We start from the raw sequence: 20,077 nt of genomic DNA on the forward strand, positions 1-20,077 counted from the left end.
AATAATCTCTCTATCTACAAATCCCTCTGGATTCCGGTCTGAGTCTTTCTCTTTCTGAATCTCTCTGAATCATTATCTCTCTTTACTTGTGAATCTCTCTGAATGTCCTTCTATCTTTTCTTTCTGAACCATTTCTATGGATCTCACACTGAACGTTTCTCTCCCTCTTTTTACGTAAAACCAACTAAATCTATCTCTCTCTACTCTTTGCGAATCCTTTCGGATTATTCTATTTTTCTTCTGTGAATCATATTCTAAACCTCTTTCTCAATCATTCTTCTTCTTACTCTGCGTATCTTTCCCTGAATCTCTCTCTCTCTCTCTCTCTTTGAATCTCTCTGAATTTCACTCTATCTTTCTCTTTCTGAATCTCTCTATGCGAACCTTTCAGGATCTCCCTTCTAAATATCTCTAAATATATCTCTGGATCACACTATAAGTTTTTTTTTCCTTACATGAATCTCTCTGATTCATTATCTCTGTTCCTTTCTATATCTCCCCGAATCTCTCAGAATCTTTTCTTTAAGCCTCCAATGAAAGCCTACAATGCATTGAAATTTTTCCTCAAGACACCGGGAGCACTCTGGTAGGAGCAGATATCAAAGAATTGCAAGGGGAACACAACCAAAGACTAGAAGAATACACCAATCCATTTCTAATGTCACTTTAACAGTTCATTGAAAACTAGAAGGGAGGTTCTGAGAAAATATCAGTAAGAGTTAAATTTTTGGACAAATTTTAGTTCATTCATACTTATAGGATTGTACGGGATGGACTCTTACCTTCTATCGTCAATGTAGGCATCTTCTGCTGCTGATCCATTCAGTCCTTCCGTGCTATCGAATTCGCTGGGAGGTATTGAAGCTTCATATATTCTATCGGCGTTAACGAGTATTTTTTCCTTGGGTGACGTAACGCCTCTTTGTTGAGGTACATTATTTATCGCTCCTCCTTGTACCGGATAACCATTTTGAGGATTACCTCCGCTAAGATCTCTTTCATTTTCAATATCGTTTTTGACCCTTATGAAATTTTGGTGGCTGGGTTTCGAATTTTTGGATTCTCGTTCGTTCGGAGGCCATACTTGTCTTTCCAATTTTTTCGGCCTGCTGTAAAATTCTTTTCTAACAATCGATTGATCCGTTACGTTGACGGGCGTTTTAAGAAACTCCTCCTTTTGTTGGACGCTTTTTCTAAATCTATTCATGATTGCGGAATCGTCTGTTTCGTGTCCGGTTAATGTAGAATTGGAGTCGAAAGATATTAGACTGTCTTTGGTGCTCTCTGGTATAGAAGAAGACAGCGAAGAGGTGGATTCTCTTCTTCTCTCGACTTCCATACTATGTCTACAGTTTGGAGTCTTTGATGAAAAGTCGGGGGTTTCCGACATGTAATTACTGCTTTTGTATATCGTCTTCATGTTGTATTTATTTTCACTCATAGGTATTAGACTGCTATATTCTGTGTTGTAACGTTCTGGATTAGATAATATATTTCCTTCGCTTGCCCTTCTGTCCATTTTCTTATATAAGGGGACCTAAAAACAATTTTCATATTAACCTTATGAATTTTTATTACTCTCAATTAATGCAAAGTAACTAAATTGGAATTTCTGGAACCGTACCGAACACACTGTTTACACTACACCAATACTCACAATTACATTGTCTAACGTGCGTTTCGATAACCAAGTTATCGTCTTCAGAGACTGAAGGTAAGCTCAGTTTACGTTACACAGTGTAATTCTGTGTGTTGGTGTAGTGGTGGTGTAAACAGTGTGTTAAAATTCATAAAATTGATTGAACTCCATTAAAAAATACACAGACGTCAAGGAGAATTTATAAAAGATGTTGAACTAATTATTGTAGTGCAATTCACTTCTGTTGAATAGTCACTACCACTAATTGAAATAAATTAATTAGTCGATTCTTAGTTTCATTCGATTATATTGTTACGAACTCGTCCACTGATATAGATAGTTGTATTATGTTAATATAATCTATAGTTTGAGAATTCCAGAATTCCAATTATCTAGAAATCCGTTCTATATAAATATGCGCTAGTTTAGCAGCCAGAGTCACCAGATGGTAACTAAAGTACCAGGTATATGTACTTCAACTGATGCCAAATACCACGAGTTTCCAGTCTTAGATTTTTGAAGTTATAAGAGATACAAAATCGTTTTTCAACAAAACCGAATTTTGAAAATTTCAAAATCTAGATAGGAGGAAAACAATGATTAAAACAGTTTAGTCTTTTTGGATATGCGATAAATGGAATTGCCTCATATTTAATCTCATGTTACCTATTCATCAAAAAATATTACGACATTTGAGTAATACAGTTTTCCATTTAACAGATATTTAGCTCAGGTGAACTGATATTGGACAAATGTAAACAATTAAGAAAAAATTATTATTAGTAGAATGATTCACAATGGAATTAACATAGGACAAACATCACAATATTTAGAAAATAGAATTGGACATGCGATCGATGTAATTGCCTCATCTTTAATCGTATATCACCTATTTACCTCAAAATATCACATTGTAGAGATACAGTTCTCCATTAATTAGACAAATGTGATCATTTAACAATAAAAGAATAATCAATAAAGTGAATCGTAATGGTATCAACATAGGACAAACATCACAAAATTTGGAAAATAGAATTAAAACCCATAAATATTATAAAAACAAGTGAAATGAAATTTTTTGGACAAATTTTTGGGAAATTGTACATATCTATCACAAATTATCAAACACAAACGATACAATCCAATTATCTAATCCTGAATAAACCTGTTACGTACCCAGGACAAACATTATAATATTTATAAAATAGATTAAAAACCCATAAAGATTATAAAAAATGAAACGGCCTCAATTTTTTCCTGTTTGTTTGTATTAGAAGGATCAAAGATATTTTGTTTTATATCTGTATATAACTCGGGATGATTTAGGTGATCGATTGTTTATAGGTAGGTAAATTGAAATGTGGGATATCGAATAATCTGATGTATTGGTCGTTAATATTTACAGGATGGTCGTAGAATATTGAAAACTGTAGAGAAAACTTATTTATGGTTCAAGGAAGTTCAATAATCCAGCTGGAAATAAATTCACTTTATTATCTAATAATTAATGATCACTTTACATGTCAAGTATTTGTTTTATGTCGAATTTATGTATAGGAGAATAAAAAAAAAAGAACATAAATTTCAACCACTACTATACTACCAGTATAATATATCAGTACAACATTCTTAGATTTCCATTTGCTTTATATTATCATTAGCATTTACGAGTATAGAAGCTTGTTTGCAAACATTTTAATGGTCATTTTTTATCTTTAATTTGTTTCATATATTTACATTTAACATAAACTAATTAATAATAAAAGAATCATTAATATTATTTTAATTTAAATATTGGAAACGTTAAAGAAAATATTCAACTGAACTGAAAATACAAATATTATATTACGGACTTCAAAGAAGATAGAAATTACTAATAAGACTGATCTGGAGCAGTTTCTAGATAATTCCAGAGGAAAATTGTTACCAATTTAAGGATAACAAATCCAAAGGATGTAGAAATCTAGTACAAAACTCGAAAATGAAAGCCTTTGCGTGAAATCGATTAAAAACTAAATTAAACTTTGAAACTAACCTGGGGTGCAGCCTTAGACCTTCTGATCTTATCCGTGTCATGGGGCTGGATTTCTGCATATATTTCTTGTTGGTTATTTCTTCTAGGAACGTTTTGTAGAAGACTCTCGGCACTGTGCTGTCCCCTTTCGTATTCAACTCTTTGAAGTGGTTCTCCAATTACTCCATACGGTTGTTGCAAAGTTCTCCAGGAAAATGCGTCCACTTGGAATTCTGGAGGTACGTGAGCTAATCGTTTAGATATAATCTGTTGAGCTGTGTGTTTGTCCACGGGAGTTTCCGGGTAGATTTGTTGGTTACTTACTGGATTATGTGCAGTTTCGGCAAAAAACTGAAATAAAAATAAATTAGTTATACGTAATACAACATTCAATATACAGGGTGTTTCCTCAGTAATCTAAAATATTGTGATGGGCGCTTCGTCACTCTATTTTAATACGAAAAGTTCTGTGTGATAAGTCTTGTAGATGAGATACAACATGTTAGGTTAAGTTAGTTTAAGATAGGTTAAGGTAGGATAGGTTGGCTTAGGTTTGGTTACGTTAAATTTGTGTCTTTGAATGCTAATCCCATCTTATCCGTTCCTTTTTTTTTGGTGTTCTATCGCTCCGTGTAGCACTTTTAGACCGTTCGCATCGTCAACATTTTTCTACATCGAACCTCTCCGAATTGAATTAGAGGCCCATCATCCCCCAAACAAAACAATTAGAACATGCGGTAACGGGAAATGCAAAATTTTTTGAACTTTTTATATTGGAAAAAGAGCTTCAACTAAAAGTTATGTGTCTATATCTGCTATATCTCTAAGTTCTTTAGGAATATAATCGAAAACAAAGTTTATTAAATAATTTAATTTTCATCAAGACACATAAAACAACTTCGAGACTATATTTCAAGAGAAATTAAAAATACATAAAGTCAGTTCTATAATTTATATTGCATTTCCGGGAAGCGGTTGCATTAACATTACGTTTCTTCACAATTTAAGTCATTGATGTTCTTTTTATTGACAAGTTTTCGTTTCCCGTCCGCGCAATCTGCGCGGTGACTCTAATAGCATTTTTCGTTTTGTTTCGTTACATCGTAAGTAGATGTCGGGACGGGTTTGGAATCGCACATTAAATTATGTGAATATAATTTCAACCGCTAGATCCCGACTGGTAATTTCAAATTGGAAAATATTCTGCGGCAAAGAGACCGAGGAGGACCTTGAAAAATGCCACCAAAGTTCTGAAAAAGTCATTTTCCGGCAATATCTCAGAAATATTCTAATTAGAGAATTTTTATTAAGATGAAAAATGAAGATCAGTCCTCATTAATTTGGTCGAAAATTCGAGGATTGCCGAATATGTTCGAAGATACGTTACAAATAACATTACAGCCTTGTAAGATACGATTTTGAAAATATGAGATAACGGGACCCGAATATGCTTTGTATTTCTAGCTCCAACAAATTATTCGATGTCTAAAGGGAAATTGATATTTTTGATGATTAAAAGTTCATCAGAAAGATAAGAGCTGAGCATAATGGAGCTTGTACACCTTCAGCCAGAACGCAAATATGCGATAGACGTCTAATGGATAGCCAAATACGTTACAAATAACATTACAGCCTTGTATGATACGATTTTGAAAATATAAGCGATTTTAGATATGCCCATACAACAAAATCCTTCTCGCCCTCTTTTTCCCGCAATATTTTCGATTCTACCATTAAAAACTCTAATTAAAGTCCTAGAAGATTAGCCCTGCTTGGGCACCTTTATCTTGTCTACCGCGGTTTTTAAAATTTGTGGGGTCTCTGATATAGATTTTAGTCACTATTTGAGCTGCTTTTCCTTTAGGTAACCCTGAGGACTTGAGCCTGTTGTCACCAAGCAACAAGCGATTTTCGCAAAAATTGATGTTGCGAAGAAATAATTGATACAATTCTTGTAGATAAGAAACTGATGTTCATTTTTACCCAAATCGTAAATTTTCTTGGGAGATGGCGAAAAACGATTTTTGGAACTTCTTTCAGCAGCCTTCCCACCCTCTTTTGCCCGCAACTTTTCCGATTCTACCATTAATAACAATTAAAGTCGTAGAAGATTAGCCTAGCTAGGGAAATTTTTTGACCTTCCTCTTGTCTTCTTCTTCAATAGGTTTTTGAAATTTGTGGGGTCTCTGATATAGATTCTAAACACTCATTTGAGTTGTTTAATTGGGATTAAATAAGTATATATAACTCACCCTTTGCAAAACGTCTTCTTCTTTAGGCACCACCAATAGATGGAGATATTCCGGACTATTAACTATTAATTGCACCACTTGAGAATAAGTTTTATCTTTAACGGGTATCCCATTAACGGCGACCAATCGATCACCTTTCTGTAATCCAGCTAATTTAGCCGAACTCCTATCTTTTACGTGCTTCACGAAGATGGTGTCCATGGGCGCGAGCAGAGCACCCACAGCAGCATGTCTACCATCATGGTATTCCTGAAAAACAAAACAGCATGTATCTATATTCACATTTATGCTAATAGATATGGAGAATCTTTTTTCGACCAATTTTGGTTTTTACCAAAATATGATGTGACATTGACAATTAAAAAAATTAAAAGAAATTACAAACAGGATTTGAAAAAGGGTTACTGTAGGTGTTCAAATTGCATTTACGGCAACGTTTATCAATGGAAAGGCAGGTCCTGCGATGCATGTCCGCGTAGAAATTCTAATTCTGCTTCAATTGCATTTCGGAAGTAAGGAAAGGTACGTGGTCCTCTTTCTAAAACGCGGTCCTTGATAAGGGCCCACGGGAAGATATCACGTCAGCGGGCCACTTAACGAATTCTCGTCTGCCTATCCATTCAAATATTTGTAACGCAAACGTGGTTAGTTTTAATATTTTTCTACAGCGTTGTCAGACTTATGGCGATGTTTCTAGAGCATTGTCTGACTTTTTAATCGATTGATCATCTACAATATGGATATCAAAATAAAAATCGGTTTCAACCGCAAAACATGACTTATGTAGATACTGTACCTTTTTTCAAAACATTTACTAAGTAAACCATAACTGGAATATTGAACAAATCCTCTAAGAGTTAATTATGTTTATGTTTGAATAAAAACAAGAAGAAATTTAACAGCAGTGTTTAACAGTTTCTGGCGTTCCTTCGACTTCGATGAGTTGTTCCTTTTGAAAAGTAGTCAGGTTAGTGCCCACAGTATCATCATTAAACGGGCATACAGTCATACAGTTTCTCCAAAGTTGGAAAGAATTCTCTTGAGGTAGTCACTCACTTGTCGTCATCGGACGGATCGGATTTTCCGAGTGTGATCTTCAATACATTGAAATGTGTAGATTGCATCTACCACCTTCAGATATAGGATCTCTCTAAGTCGGAATAGTCGAAAGGAAGGGAATATGTGACGAGTCTTATTTCGAGCGTTAGAAATATACATCAATAAACAAAATATAAACTAAATACAGTCCTTATTATTTAAAAAAAAATCGGTCCATCGAATACAAGTAAATTTTATTTTATTATCTTGTAAAAACGTTTGTAATCTTGCAAACGGCTCGTAGTTGGTATATTCTATTTGTTTTTACCAGAGAGTTATCTTTTTTACTATTGGCTCAGTTTTCTTTTCTACATAAAATATATCAGATACACCGCCCTGCATGGAGGAATTTCAAATGTTGAGTTTTTTAAAAATATCACTTAAATAAACTAAGTTCAAAATCAGTAAGCACAGTAGACAGATGGAATTTGTGTTGTGGCAACGCCATATCATATAACTCTTGTGCCTGACACACAGATGGCGCTGCCATTGTTAAATCCGTATGACGTTTATGAAGTACCAACTGTCAAAAGACCCTGCTCCACCGAAAAGAACCTTTTGTTATTGGTTTGCTGAATTTAAACGTGGTCGTACAGACACCGATAGTGATGAACGTCCAATTGGGTTATTTCTAATGGGAAATTGAAATTTCGTGAGATAGCAGAAGTCGAAAAGATATCAGGGCAGTGTGTTTACAATTATGCATGGACATTTGACCATGAGAAAGCTTTTTTCAAAGTGGGTGCTGCGTTTACTTACAGTCGTTCAAAAAAAAATCAACATGTTGATGATTCAGAGTAGTGTTTAGCCATGTTTTTGTTATTGGATCGTTTGAATGTAAAAATCAAGAAAAATGGGCCTCATATGTCAAAGAAAAGACCGCTGTTTAATCAAGACAATGCAGAGATGGAGAAGATGGTTAAATTGAACGAATTACACTTCGAATTGCATCCTCATCCACCGTATAGTCCAGATCTGGCCCCCCAGTGACTACTGGCTATTTGTTGATCTCAAAAAGATACTCGCCGGTAATAAATTCAGCTCAAGTAAAGAAGCAATTGCTTGAATTCAAGTTTATTTTGAGACAAAAGACAAATCCTGTGTTGGAATGATTGTTTTGCTTTTGAAGATTACATTGATGAATAAAATCGATTTTTGGCAACAAAATGTATTTTTCTTGGCTAGTCACACAAGTTATTGATGGATGTGTTATCTTCTCGAAACTATAGTGGATTGTTTCAATTCTTTTGGTCTCTTTCTTTCCAAACATGCAAGAAACAATTTTTGCTGCGGCAGGGGAGATTAGGTTTTCGTCATCAGTGTGATTTGTTACCAGCTTTTGCAATCAAATGACTAACTTTGTAAGAATCTTTTCAAGCGCTTTCATTTTGTTCTACAACAGAAAAAAGTTTTATCGTGTTTTTCCTACTTTTAACATCTTCGAAACGATCAAATTACTATAACTCTTTTTTGAGTAAATTACTTGCTTTCAAAATGGCGTTTTAAAAAAGGAAGTTTCGTAAAATTGTTTGAGAAAATTTCAGAAGAAACAATGTACTGTGGATTAGGCTTGTTTGAGCTTCTAGTTCAAGTAAAACCTAATTTTAAGTACAATTCATTATATTTTCATTTTTTAGTTTTCGATTAATTTGCCAGTTTTTCGTTTGTTTTTTAAATTTTCTCCTTGGAGAAGGTCATTAATAACAAGACGTTCAGGTCTACTCACATTTTGTGGCCCAGAATTTTGATCCAGACTTTCATGTGGCCATTTCTTAGTAGCCATGTATCCATTGTAATTTTTTATTGTAACATCCACGTAAGTACCTGACACAGTTTTTAAACAGATGTCCATTGAAACAGTATTGAGTTTCATTATAATAAGACTATAAGAAAAAAACAAAATACCAAGAGGAAGCTTATAATAACAGTGCAGCGACACGTTAAATTGCATCTCGACGACCTAACCACGCGACTCATTTTTGGAATAAATCACGAAATTCATATATGAAATCATAGTTAATTCAATTTATATTCAACAGACAATAAAAATTCAAATCGTTTTTATCTTTCTAATATTAATTACTTTCGAGATTCGGATTCCTAACGTCATTTTTTGTTGAAACGATGAATTATCTTTACTTTTTGTAGAGCGAGCAATTAGTGAAATTTTTTGTGTCCGATTTAAAAGTTGTAAAACATTCTGTCGCATATAAGAATGAATAAATCCACGCGATATTATTAAATATGTCACCAAAAGCGTGTAAGTATTAAAAATATCAAGTCAGTGAGTTGATTAAAGACTAGTGAAACATTGATTAGAAAATTCCATCTGAACAGACAAACAAATAAACAGACGAACTAAGTTGAATAAAACGTGATAAAAATATCATTTTTTCAGGTGTTTTCGAGGCTGTTTACGTAGTATTTCCTAATGACTCGAATCGCGAAAATAGAAAACAAGTTTTTTAACGAAATTTCGTTTTATTCATCGTCAAGATTACTTCGAGTATATTATAATAAGTTCAAGGCTTTTTCCATCTTTCTGTGCTTTTTTATACAACGATGTTTGCCTCATTGATATCTTCCACATTCCTCAATTTCATTGAGTTTGACCACCGTTGCTTGGGAATTTATTTCTTAAAATTAATATCACCCAAAAATAAACCGTTGAGCTCACGGTATCCATTTAATCCAGCACTAAATTGCCTATGACGACTCGGCAGGTATTCTCCGTGATGGCTGCCATTTCGTGACAGATTTTTTTCTATAATTGTGCCAGGGAAGTCGGTTAAAGCAAACTTTAGATTTGACGAAATTCCACAGGAAACGACCATGATGTTGAATTAGGACTATATGGAGGCCCACTTATGTCACCTCTTCTGAGGATCAACTTGCAGGAAAAAAATTTACACATCATTGTCGTTTGGTTACACTCGATTATCAGGTTATTCTAAATATGTGAAGTGGACAATGATTTCTGAGTTCCCTGTCCAATTTGTCCCACCATTTGTCGAGCTTTCATCAAGTATTACAGTCGGGATTACACAAGGACCTAGTATAGTTCTTCCTTTATCCTGCGCAGAAACACTCTTAGACCCAAAAACCTTAAACTTTGACTCATCATTTCATAGACCTCTCTCTCTTTCTTCACGGGTCTAATTTTTATAATCTTTAGTTCACTGAAACTTCTCAATTCTATTTGGGCGTCTTAAAAGAGGTTTCTTCATTGAAGCTAGCTTTTCACTGTAGAAGTACTCAAAGGCAGATCCCAAGATTCGTTGATCTGCGCTTCTATTTCCAGGCGTGGTACGAAAATTCAAACTCTAAAAATGCATCTTATCTCGACAAATAATCGTCGTCTATTTGATTCTATTCTAAATAGTTGAAATAGAATAACACTGATTTCAGACTTTACGTCCCACAACAATTCAATCGTATTAATTGTGACGGCCAAATCATTACTTTCAGTACATCCTCCCTTTCCAATTTTTCCAAACACTCTTTATACTTCGAGGATTGCTGGGGATCGTTGTCATGTTGGAAGATGAATTTTCTGCCGTTCATCGCTGGCCAGTATTAACGTATAACATTTTCCTGTTATAGTATTTCGTAAAAATCCCGCCAATATTCACCAAGTCGTTTGTCGTCTTTCCTCCAAAGCATCCCCAAACCATCACCGAGCTATCGCCGTATTTTACAGTCGGGATTACCCTTGGATCCTTTCTTCCTTTGACTTATCACTCCATAAGTTCTCTTCCACTCTTCAATCTTCATGCGTTAATTTTTTTTTGTTTTTGGCCCTCTACAATCTGTTAATTTTTTTGTGCGCTTAAAAGAGCTTTATTCAATGCCACCCTTCCAAAAATGCCAAGTTCTCTTAATCTCCTGTTCACTGTACAAGTACTGAAAGACAAATCCCTAGATTCATTGATCTGGGCTGTTGTCTTTCAGCCTGTGAATCGTCAATCACGTTTAATGATCAATGCAATACGTTTATTTTTAGCGGTTGTGGTTTTTCGAGGCCACCCTGAACGTTTTTTTTCTTGCCAAAGCTCCAAGTGGATAGATATTTCTTCACGTCAAGATTTGCGATCCTTGCACAAGTTTGAACCAATAATTCCTTGGTTTTACCCATTTTGAAGCAAAAATTGAGTTTGCGAAAAAGAAAACAATTCGTTAACAAAAAGATGTTGTGGTTCGAAAAGTATGAATCACAGCACTTTCTTGCGTCTCATAAGACTAGGTGGGACTATACTGCAATCATAAACATGGGCTGGAATAAAGTAAACATTTTATTTTGGATTTATAACTTATTGTTTGTGCATTATTTTGAAATTTAATGAATGGATTATGACGTGGGCAAAAACTTTTGGCCTGTAGTTTATAATTTAGGTTAAGACAAAATTGGTTGGTCGGTTGAACTTCAAAAAATAAGAGTTATACTTACTGCAATAGATTCTGGTGGGTAGACGATGAAATGCCTAAGAGTAAATCCAAAACTGTCTCCATACCGTCTCAAATATAGGCTCCTCGGTCCTCTACTTCCTCTTGGTAAACTAACTATCCCGGTTGGATTCTGTAACAAATAATTATTGAATTAGTAACCAATTTGATAAACCAAGCAAATGTTTTAACTAGTTTTTGTTAATATTTACGTGTTACCATGAAAAATATGGAGTCATCTCGACGGATTCATTATAAATTTGTGGTATACCCGAATAGTTAAAAAGAGACTGTTATTCACAAATTTTTGAAGCTCTATTTAGAATTTTTGTCTTTGAGAATTAATCACTCTATGCTCTATATTCTGGGTGTTCACATACTGATACTATGTTTTTAAGAAGCTTTGAAAAACCTTATTTGTATGAGTCGGAATCTTTGGATCAAAAACGTCAGCATAAATTGAAATTTTGCACGCTTATTTAAGATCGATAACAATAATTTCGTGAATCATGCTTTTTACCATCACCAGCATAGTTTTATTAACTAAAGAAGCGTTTTTTTTGACTAAATCAACTGGTTTTTACTACTTTTTCACATCTGTATGGTAAGTGATGAATTTAGGATTGCTGCCCCGTTCGATGAACCGTTCTTTTTGATAAAATTGACTTCATAAATTTTGTTCCATTATTTTTATTTCAAAATAACTTAATTTTATTGAAGTATAATTTTTAAGTATATCTAATACAAATGAAAGATAAATAAGATATAATTATATGTAGATGAATAATAAATATTTTTTAATATTAACCCAACCAAACTTTCTTTTTCCTAGCTTTGGTTCTTTCATAAGAGTCGATTATATCGTCGTAATTAATTTTTTGGTCTAGTTGAGCATTAATACACAGTGATGCAAGAGAATTAAGTCTATTTTGGCCCATGTTAGCTTGAATAACAATGTCCACATTCCAATAAACATAGATACTTACACTGGGCATACATTTCGACGCTCTTCGGCGTCTCTTTTAGTGAATTCCGATGGTGATATAATTCAACTGAAGAAGCACGGTGGGTGGAAATCCAACACAATTGCGGAGGGTTGAGGAGACGAATCAATAAAAAACAAAATGGATCCCGCAGTGAAAATTTTAACAATCCAATAAGTATTAATACAACTATATTCGATATTATTTCTTTAATTCGTTAAATGTTGCCAACTCAAGTACCAATAGTAATGTAACTTCTTCACTTCAAATTAGCAATGCTCACAATTCTACTTTTAATATTACTATTACAAAATAAAAATTGATAAAAGTTTTGTCGAATTTTTTCAAGTCTAAGGACGTAGAAAATTTTTTGTATGAAACTCCTGAGTAAAGTAACTTTTATTTTTCACTCGTAGGAATTGCCGCGGTCAAACCGTCTAACTCGTGACAAAAAAAATATTACTTTACTCACTTGTTGTATAAATAACTATTTTTCCATTGTTGTAATAACTTTGTTTATTGCTTTACGACATCTTTTGGAAAGCATGAATCAAATTTTTTAAATATAAGATTCCACTTAACAAAAGAAGTGATGTAGTTTCATAATGTAGCATAATTATTAAGCATGCTATTATTAATAAGCATAATAAATCACCAAGCAGGTGTAGCATACGTATTATGCTAATTAATTAAATTCTTTATGTAGTTTGAACATTACATTAATTAAGCAGTACCTCCTCCCCCCTAAGTACATGGCGGCCGAGACAGGACCCATGTAGTATTATAGGTTCTGATTATTGAAACCTCGGTTTGGGCCCAATTAAACAAATTAACTAAGGTGCTATGCACTTTATTGAAAACGTCACTTATTCACATTTTTGTACTACAGATATAGCGTTCTGACCCTAGTCCATTCTAAGGTCGGTGTTTTTCTGTTGCCTCGAGTGCATTTTTAATCCCAGTTGATAAACCGTACTTCCTGGGGGGGTTAACAGTTTAATTAATTTATTGTTCAAACTGCTTAAATAATTTAATCAATAAACATGATACGTTGATACAACCGCTTGGTTATTAATTATGTTTATTAAGCATAGAATGCATAATATGTACGCTACAACCGCTTGGTTATTAATTATGCTTATTAAGCATAGAATGCATAATACGTACGATACAACCGCTTGGTTATTAATTATGCTTATCAAGTATAGAATGCATAATACGTACGATACAACCGCTTGGTTATTAATTATGCTTATTAAGCATAGAATGCATAATACGTATGCTACAATAATTAGTTATAATAAATATTAGAAAAAGATCAATTTAAAATCAAGTTGCGTCATCTCTTTTTAACGAGTAAAAAGTAACTATTGCGAATGATTTTACGTATGCTTACCTTTTAAGAAAAATATAAAAAAAAACAAGTAACTTGGTGGGTAGCAAGAGTGCCATTTCGTGATCCCTTATTCGAAGATATACATCAAGATACACATTTTATAAGAACCTCAGCAGATAGTTGGTGTTTATAGTACAGGGGAATGTTTCGAAAAACCTACTAATGAGATTATATTGATCGATAATGATATGGAGTTCGATATGTGGAAAATAAACAAAAAGGGTTATTTTGATAGAATATTTGAAAGAACGGTTAAGAATTAATAAAAAATATTATTTTTTTTGAAAGTGAGATTAAAATTCGTATTTTCTATAGTCACCAAATAAATCAAGGTATCTATCTTATCAGTAAACAATCTTGAAACTTCCTCGTCGTCGTCCATATTTATTTGCAACGCCATTTTAAATTCGATTATTGAAAAATGGCGAACGTGGAAAAATTCTAGTTTTGACGCCTGGAAACCGACTGAGATGACACGAACTCAGACATCCAAATATACATGAATCAAATTTTCTAGTTTCTGAATAAGACTTGTAAAAGTACCGTCACTAAGTTGGTGGGGACATACGTAGTGCAGTCCATGATCTCTTTATTCTTACACACTTCACAGAACGTATCACTAAAGCTTTTAATGCCACTATAAAAATATGGTTAATCTTTTTAGAGTCAAAATGTTCGTACATCGATCATCGCTGAAAAATCTTTCATCTGTTAACTCAGCCTTTAGCTTTGCGATCGAAAAATAGTCGGACAGAACCAGATCTGGACTATACGCTGAATGTTCAATCTATCAGGGTATAAAATAATGGGCCGGGTAACCATATGTTGTAAGAACATTTCACATCGAATGGTTAAGGGTTTATCTTAATAGCTGGTCTAGAATTCCGCGCCACACATTTACAAACCAACGATACTTATGTTCGATCTGATGCATCCAATGGGGATTTAATTTATCATTACTATGAAACGTAGCCTCATACGTCCCCAAAATTCGTGTATTACCCAGTCTGATATCAAAATCTCGCACATTCACACTCTGGTGTATGATTTCTGGAGACAGAAAAAAGATATGGACATACTGCCGTTCTTAGTTATCGACCCGGTACGTAGAAAAACAAAACAACATATTTAGAAGTAGTATAGAAATTTTCCTGATAGTCTATTGTCAAATTAAGAACGGGGAATTTTAAGAAACACTTATAGGGTAATATTAAAATTACTTGGTTCATTGGCGGTTTTCAAATTTCCATTCAATAACATTTTAATGTTTCGTATATTGTGCTTTTCATATTTCAGCCTGTTCAAGTGGCAAATTGTGTTCCCCTCTCGGGGAGCCATTATTTATTTCGGAACATCAGACTGTTTCAAATATTTTCAATACTTATAAGACAATATTTTGTTATAGATTTGAAGGCAGAAAACGTTAAAACTGTTTTAAAACAAACAAATGATATCGTATCTTGACAAGTTTCGCTTTTTCATTCTTCTTCAGGCAGGGAGATGAGATTTTGGTGTGGTAAATTTGGGATGTAATATTAGTACAAGTAAATTCGGACGTGCGATTTTTAAACTGACGTAGATATAAAAATATTTTAATTGAATGAGGAATATTGAAGTATACAACTGTCGGATAGGTAAGTGTCAACTTATATTTTCAAAAAATGTACAAATATTTGAAAAGTTTAGAAACAATTAAAGAAATGTTGAGTAAAGATTATTTGTTATGGAAATTACATAACAAATTATTTACACAGCATAAAATCAAGCAACTGATTATAAATAACCGAACCAGGGACACTTTTTGACCGAATTTACCAGTGAATTTGAAAAGACCTTTTTGAAATCGAAGGTCAGGTGAATAGTACGGCCGAATTTACATCCCCTGATAACTAATTTCTGTCGTGTCGTCTAGGTCTAGAGTATTATTTAGAGTTTGCTGGTTGAATGAAGAGTATGTCAATAAAATCGTTAGGGATATGAAGTATCAATGAAAATATAAACGTAACAAAAAACACTTGGTTTATCCACACATCTAAGTTTTAAGCGATTCGTCGTCTTTACGTCTTTATGAAGATGGCCCCAAAGAAAACACAAAAATTTTGGAAAAAAATATATTTATTTTTCTTTCGATATAATCTCCTTTTGACTCCTTCAGTCTCTGAACTAGTTCAACTTCAATCTCAGAACTAGTTTACCTTCAGTCTCTGAAGACGATAACTTGGTTATCGAAACGCGCATTAGACAGTGTAATTGTGAGTGTAGTGGTGGTGTAAACGGTGTATTCAGTATAAATATACAGAATTGCTCAAAATCGCCCACCTTTTTTCTAAAGTAGTTCCACAAATTTCGACTGGAGAGAATCACCTACGAAAATTGATCCAATACTTCCACAAGTACTGTGGCAATTTGAAAATGTCCTCCTGTATAATTTGTAAATTTTGATATTATACAGTGTCTATCCGTAGAGGGAATATAATATTATATACTATAAATAGTAATTTATAATATTAATAGTAATTTATACGTTATTGCGAAACTGCTTTATGAATAAAATTATTTATATACCAACTCATCCAATTAAAAACAGTCTTAGCCATATTAATCACCCATACTAAATGTTTGCAGGCAGGGTGAAGGTCATATCGAAGGCCGTTTATGCCAAGTAAGAACGCGTAATCGGCAAAGCATTTAAATTAACAACAGTGGCAATTCCAGTGCTGGTTTGTATTCTGTACTTACCAACAACAAATTTGTACAAGGCGGAGTTTATTATTTAGTTTTCTTTCTCATATTTAACTTCATGTAGATGCATAATGATTGACGGTATTTGAAAATAGCTTAAATAATTTTTGAGATGAGATTTACCTACTATATTCATTATAAAGTGTTACTTTTTTTTGTTCGCTCATTTCTTGAAAATTGACAACGAAAAACAACAAATTAAAGTCTAGTTACATAATGATATTATTCCGGGTAATTTCATACTTTCGCGGTCTCCTCGTTTTTTGGCTCTAGAAAATCGAAAAATTATCCGATTTCGACGATTTTTTTTAAATTCTTCGTTTTTACGGCTGATTTACGAAAAAAATTATGGAAATAAAAAAAATGAAAACTTATATTGGTTTCAGGGCTCAAGTGTTCTTGAAAATGCACTAATTCACGTATAATTGTCGATAAATTTTTTCCAAATAATCAAATGAAGTTGTTATATTATTTTTCAAAATCTACAAAAAAACGAACAAAAAAAAGTCTATACAAAAATGTTAATTTATCATGTTTTTACAATTAAAAATAACGAGGCATAAAACCATATAAAATCTTCAAGTAAGATATTTTCTATATTTTTTTTCATAAATTCACCGTAAAAACGAAAATTTTTTAAAAAATTCATCGAAATTATATGATTTTTCGATTTTCTAGAGCGTTTATGATAACATTTAACGTCAGAAAACCATATGAAATCTTTAAGTGAGATAAAAAATGATTAAACAAACATTTTTCATATTTTTTTCCAAAATGTTCGTTTTTTGTGTAGATTAACAAAAAAAATATATGAACTGCGTTTGATGCTTTGTAAAAAAGTTATGAACGATTATAAGCGAAGAAGTGCGTTTATGATAACATTTAAAGTCATAAAACTATATGAAATCTCCAGGTGATATATTTCCCATATCCCAAAAATTAAAAAAAAATTCATTGAAAACAGATGATTTTTCGATTTTCTAGAGCCAAAAAACGAGGCGACCGCGAAAGTATGAAATTACATTAGTCCGGTCAATTTAGAAATGAAAATAGGTGTCAAATAAAAAAAAAACCTCGGAAAGCCAAATATTGGTGGAAAGCTGCGATTTATTATTACGAATAAAGTTTTAAAAATCCCCAACGATCCTATGTGTGGTACAAAAGTTATTCGGGGTCAAAGTTTGAGGTTTGTTAAATTTTTCTCGAAAACGGTTAGTTTTATCAAACAAAACTTTAAATTAAAGTTGTACATCTTAAAATTCTCTACAAAAATGGTCGTCATAATATTTTTCTAAGAGTTACAATTCCTACTCATTTTTTTGACCTTTGACTTGAATAAAATTTTTTCCATACACGGAAAAGAGAACAATGAAATTTTATTTTCAATTGTATTTTAAACAATTTTACTGATTTTCAGCTTGATGGGAATTTATGTAACTTCACTCTTATTTTTGGTCTAATTTGACCGGAATATATCCCAAATACCAAAACTATATTTTATTTTTACATGCGATAACCGGCTGCGACATTTAGTCAACAAAGTACAGAAGGGGCAAAACGTCAGTACCTAAGTTATTCGAAAAAAAAAATATTTGAATCACTCCGCTAAATTATTTACAGAAATTGATTCTATGCCTAAATAATTACGGAAGGAATTCGCTTTCTTCTTGCGGTTTATGGCGCTCCAAAAAAATTACTTGCATTAATAAATACCCATACTTAACTTTTGTAAAAAATACGCGAAACAAGGAACAAGTAAAGCTATTATGTCTTCATCCAACATCGGCATCTGTTATTTAACACATGTATGGCTAAACATAGCAAAGCAATTAACTGAACCCAGAAAACGTGGGTTGGAAATTGATAGGTTGCTGTATTTTCCAGCGTGTACCAATTGCCAAGGTCAGTCTTGCTCAAATGGCCATCAGGCAGATTTGAACAATTTATGAACATCCCGCTAGAGGAAGAAGAAATCGAAGAAAACATGACTGTTGAAGAAGACTTTCAAGAGTATGAATCTGATTGAAATATCTAAAGAAATCAAAACAATAGTCGACTATTAGAAACACTACATCTCAGGAATGTTAATTTTTAGAAAAAAAAAATCATAAAAACCATTTTCATAGAGAATTTCAAGATCTACAACATGGGTTTGAGTTTTGTTTGATAAAACTTACCGTTTTCGAGAAAAATCCAAAAAAACCTCAAATTCTGACCTTTGACCCCGAATAACTTATGTAAAACACATAGAATCGATGAGGGTTTTCAAAACTTTATTTGTAATAGTTATCCCCAGCTCTCCACCAATATTTGGCTTTCCGGGAATTTTTCTTATTTTAAATGTCTATATTGACCGGACTATATAATATATATATCAACTATATCTTTTATCAACCATTTTAATCGGCTTTATTGAATTCTATCAACGATATGATAATTTATTTAAATATATATATGCAGATGAATCGTAAGAAATAATCTTGTGGCAGCTATAGAAGATCAAAAAAAGGAAAAAGACTACACACACATCAAAAAGATAAGGTCCTGGCGATACGACAGGAGGTGGTGGGTTACTCTATTTCTCACCCACTCGTGGATATTGTAGGTGCTTTTTTATCTACTCTCGAAAAAGTAACTTGACGAAGTTAGGCAATTATTCACTAAATGAATTAATCGGAGCTGATATAATTTAGTATCTTATGCAGATAGGTGTTTATAAATATTAGAATCAACATTTTGAGGGGATCAAACGAGCAAAGTACAATCAATGTTTATTCTGTTAAAAAATATTTCCGGATGTAAAAAATCAATAAGTCACAAAAAACGGTTTTGACTCGATTTAAAGGCGTGCCGCGTGTGATAGTAAACACCCTTGAATTTCCGGTATTAGATATGGGGTTGGAACATAATAATTCCTAAGTAAATATTGAAAATTGATTTTAAATATTTACATAGAATAATAAATACATTTTGGTCGGGTTCAGTGGTACCGTAACATTATTTTACGAAACATATTATATACACTGTCATCTATTGAACGTTTGCTGCGTTATAAAGGAAATACAAACTCTGCCAATCAGCAAAGTTGTTAATTCGTACTCTCCGTTCCCTTACAGAAGCTCCCAGAGTTGGACAACGGAACCAAGCCAGTACCAGTAGTGGGAAGCCGAGGTTGGGCGCGCCAGCCTTAGCCCAAGTCTGCTCAGCCGAACATTGGCCGTACCTGTGGTTTTCCAGCCATGGCCCAAGACTGACGAAGCAAAATTGGGCCAGATTTGGGTAATCCAGCGTTGGTCATACCCGTGGTTTCTCGCCTTGGCCCAAGATTAGCGAGCCTAAATTCGGACATTCATGGGAACCCAAACTTGGTTCAGATCTGGGTAATATATACACGAAAGTATCCAATTGTGACCGACGTTAGCAAATTTTAGCAAAGGTTAAATCCCCAACAAAATTCTTTATAAACAATGTTTAGTTCATATCGAAGAGTTAGGAAATGACGAGTGCTAA

The 20,077-nt window shown here is 33.3% G+C and overlaps 1 protein-coding gene across 22 annotated transcripts in view; it reads right to left on the reverse strand.

Annotated features, from left to right (window-relative positions):
• LOC130894382 (rho GTPase-activating protein 21-B) overlaps window positions 1–20,077 on the reverse strand; it is a 237,408-nt gene that overhangs the window by 75,525 nt on the left and 141,806 nt on the right. For all 22 annotated transcript variants that reach the window (XM_057801193.1, XM_057801171.1, XM_057801192.1 and 19 more), the window contains 4 exons: window positions 11,451–11,579; window positions 5,906–6,154; window positions 3,675–4,004; window positions 783–1,537 (listed from right to left, as the gene is read on the reverse strand). In XM_057801193.1, the coding sequence (XP_057657176.1) occupies window positions 783–1,537; window positions 3,675–4,004; window positions 5,906–6,154; window positions 11,451–11,579 (1,463 nt within the window). The remainder of the gene's footprint in view (window positions 1–782; window positions 1,538–3,674; window positions 4,005–5,905; window positions 6,155–11,450; window positions 11,580–20,077) is intronic.

This window comes from Diorhabda carinulata, chromosome 5, assembly GCF_026250575.1.
Source record: "Diorhabda carinulata isolate Delta chromosome 5, icDioCari1.1, whole genome shotgun sequence".
NCBI classification, from domain to species: domain Eukaryota; kingdom Metazoa; phylum Arthropoda; class Insecta; order Coleoptera; family Chrysomelidae; genus Diorhabda; species Diorhabda carinulata.